General features: G+C 39.6%; 1 protein-coding gene across 1 annotated transcript in view; it reads left to right on the forward strand.

The window, feature by feature from the left end:
* The first annotated feature begins 1579 nt into the window (after positions 1 to 1579).
* The window catches only part of LOC125040233 (actin-like), a 1401-nt gene continuing 480 nt past the window's right edge, over positions 1580 to 2500 (forward strand). The window contains exon 1 of the mRNA XM_047634785.1: positions 1580 to 2500. This exon is cut by the window's right edge and continues 480 nt beyond it. Within this exon, the coding sequence (XP_047490741.1) occupies positions 1598 to 2500 (903 nt within the window). The 5' untranslated portion in view covers positions 1580 to 1597.

Below are 2500 nucleotides of genomic sequence, written 5' to 3' on the forward strand. Positions count from 1 at the left end.
TCATTTTTAACGAAAGTGCAAAAAGTCCGTATTTCTATCAAATATGAGAACATTAGAAGTGTTAAAAGTACTAACGATGACATTAATCAATAATACTAACAATTATGATATTGCATAAACACAACACACACACACACACACACACACACACAAACATACATATATGCATATATATATATATATATATATATATATAAATATATATGATAACTAAGATACTACTACCAATACTATATATATTCACGTAGACACAGACACACACACACACATTTATATATACACATACATACATATATATACAAAAAAAAAAAAGTGTGTAATATACACATATATCTATGCATCTATAATAGATCTATTTATATATGTGTGTGCGTGTATGTATATAATATATACATATATTAACTTATATCTATTTATATATATCTCAATTTGCCTATGTATATAAGCATTGATTTAATTGTATTAATTTAAGCAAGCACACACACACACACACACACACACACATTATATATATAGAGAGAAAGACAAAGACAGACAGAGATAAAATGTGTTTGCATTAACTCACGCATATATGTACATGTGGTATACGTGTTTGTATACATGTATGCATGTATGTGCATAATAGAACTCTATAATTAGTTTGTATTTACAATATACATCTGATATTACAAGAATTACATCCCTTGAAATCATCGAAATGACATAAGTAAAACGCATATCGTATCCATTAAATTGGACTTTCTTTCCACTCGGCGGAACATATAACACATTAAACTATTTTGAAGACAATTACATCAGGCATAGAATATATAAATAAAGGCTCTCTTGAAACAAACCATTCGCGACAACAGAAATTTTCTTTACAAAAACCTCCCCTACGCAGGTTAACAATACCTCGGAAACGCCCACATTCTTTGAGGTCTGAGCATTCCACCTTATCCACTATGAGAAGAACACTGTGACCACGCCTTATATGGTAATACTAGAACAATTTTCAAAAACTAAAAATTCTATAATGGAACTAAATTTCAAGATAGCATCAATAAGAGTGTATATTGTTATCGTTGATGGAGATGTGTCCCTTTTCGGAAGTCTTTTGAAGTAATGTAAATAAAGATTTGTGTGAGGGTGTTACCTGCGTGAAGAAGGCGAGGGGAAACGCTATAAAAGAAGGGGAAGTGGTAAGGCGCAGTTAGTCAGTTCATTGAGACAGGACGAGGTAAGTACAGGCAGCTGCGCCTCTGCTAGTGAACAGATGTTACCGAGCTTTTACTAAAGATGTTTTCTTTTCCGGGAATACAGTGTTTTAGTGAATTAGTGTTTGAAAAGTGACTATAATACGAATATCCATATCAGGATATCATGGCTGATAATGACAGAAAGTAGAGTAATTGTAGAGTTTAACCACAATTTTTTATTGAAAAAATCTGAATCATGTAAGCTATTAAAGCAGTTCTTTTTCCCTTAACAGCGGTTTCGTGAAGCAAATGTCGTATTATCCATTGAATCAGTTGACAAAAATTGAGAAAAATACTATTATTTAATCTTTAATCTTTATTTTGTTTTCAGATCTCAGGATTGTTTATAAACTAACATAATGTGTGACGAAGACGAGTGTGCGCTTGTGTGCGACAATGGCTCCGGCATGGTCAAGGCCGGCTTCGCCGGAGACGACGCCCCTCGCGCCGTCTTCCCCTCTATCGTCGGCCGCGCCCGTCACCAGGGTGTGATGGTCGGTATGGGTCAGAAGGACGCCTACGTCGGTGATGAGGCCCAGAGCAAGCGTGGTATCCTCACTCTCAAGTATCCCATTGAGCACGGTATCATCACCAACTGGGACGACATGGAGAAGATCTGGCATCACACTTTCTACAACGAACTCCGTGTTGCCCCTGAGGAGTCCCCTACACTTCTCACTGAGGCTCCCCTCAACCCCAAGGCGAACCGTGAGAAGATGACTCAGATCATGTTTGAGACCTTCTCTATGCCCGCCATGTACGTGGCCATCCAGGCCGTGCTTTCCCTGTATGCCTCTGGTCGTACCACTGGTCTCGTCTGTGATTCCGGTGATGGTGTGTCCCACATGGTCCCCGTCTACGAAGGATTCGCTCTTCCTCATGCTATCCTTCGTCTCGATCTTGCTGGTCGTGACCTTACCAACTACCTGATGAAGATCATGACTGAACGTGGCTACTCCTTCACCACCACCGCTGAACGTGAAATCGTTCGTGATATCAAGGAGAAGCTTTGCTACATTGCTCTTGACTTCGAAGGCGAAATGAACGTCGCTGCTGCTTCCTCCTCCTTGGACAAGTCCTACGAGCTTCCCGACGGCCAGGTCATCACCATCGGTAACGAGCGTTTCCGTGCCCCCGAAGCTCTGTTCCAACCTTCCTTCCTTGGTATGGAATCAGCTGGTGTTCATGAAACAGTATACAGCTCTATCATGAGGTGCGATATTGACATCAGGAAGGATCTTTTCGCCAACACTGTCATGTCT

Source organism: Penaeus chinensis, chromosome 28 (assembly GCF_019202785.1).
Source record: "Penaeus chinensis breed Huanghai No. 1 chromosome 28, ASM1920278v2, whole genome shotgun sequence".
Taxonomy (NCBI): domain Eukaryota; kingdom Metazoa; phylum Arthropoda; class Malacostraca; order Decapoda; family Penaeidae; genus Penaeus; species Penaeus chinensis.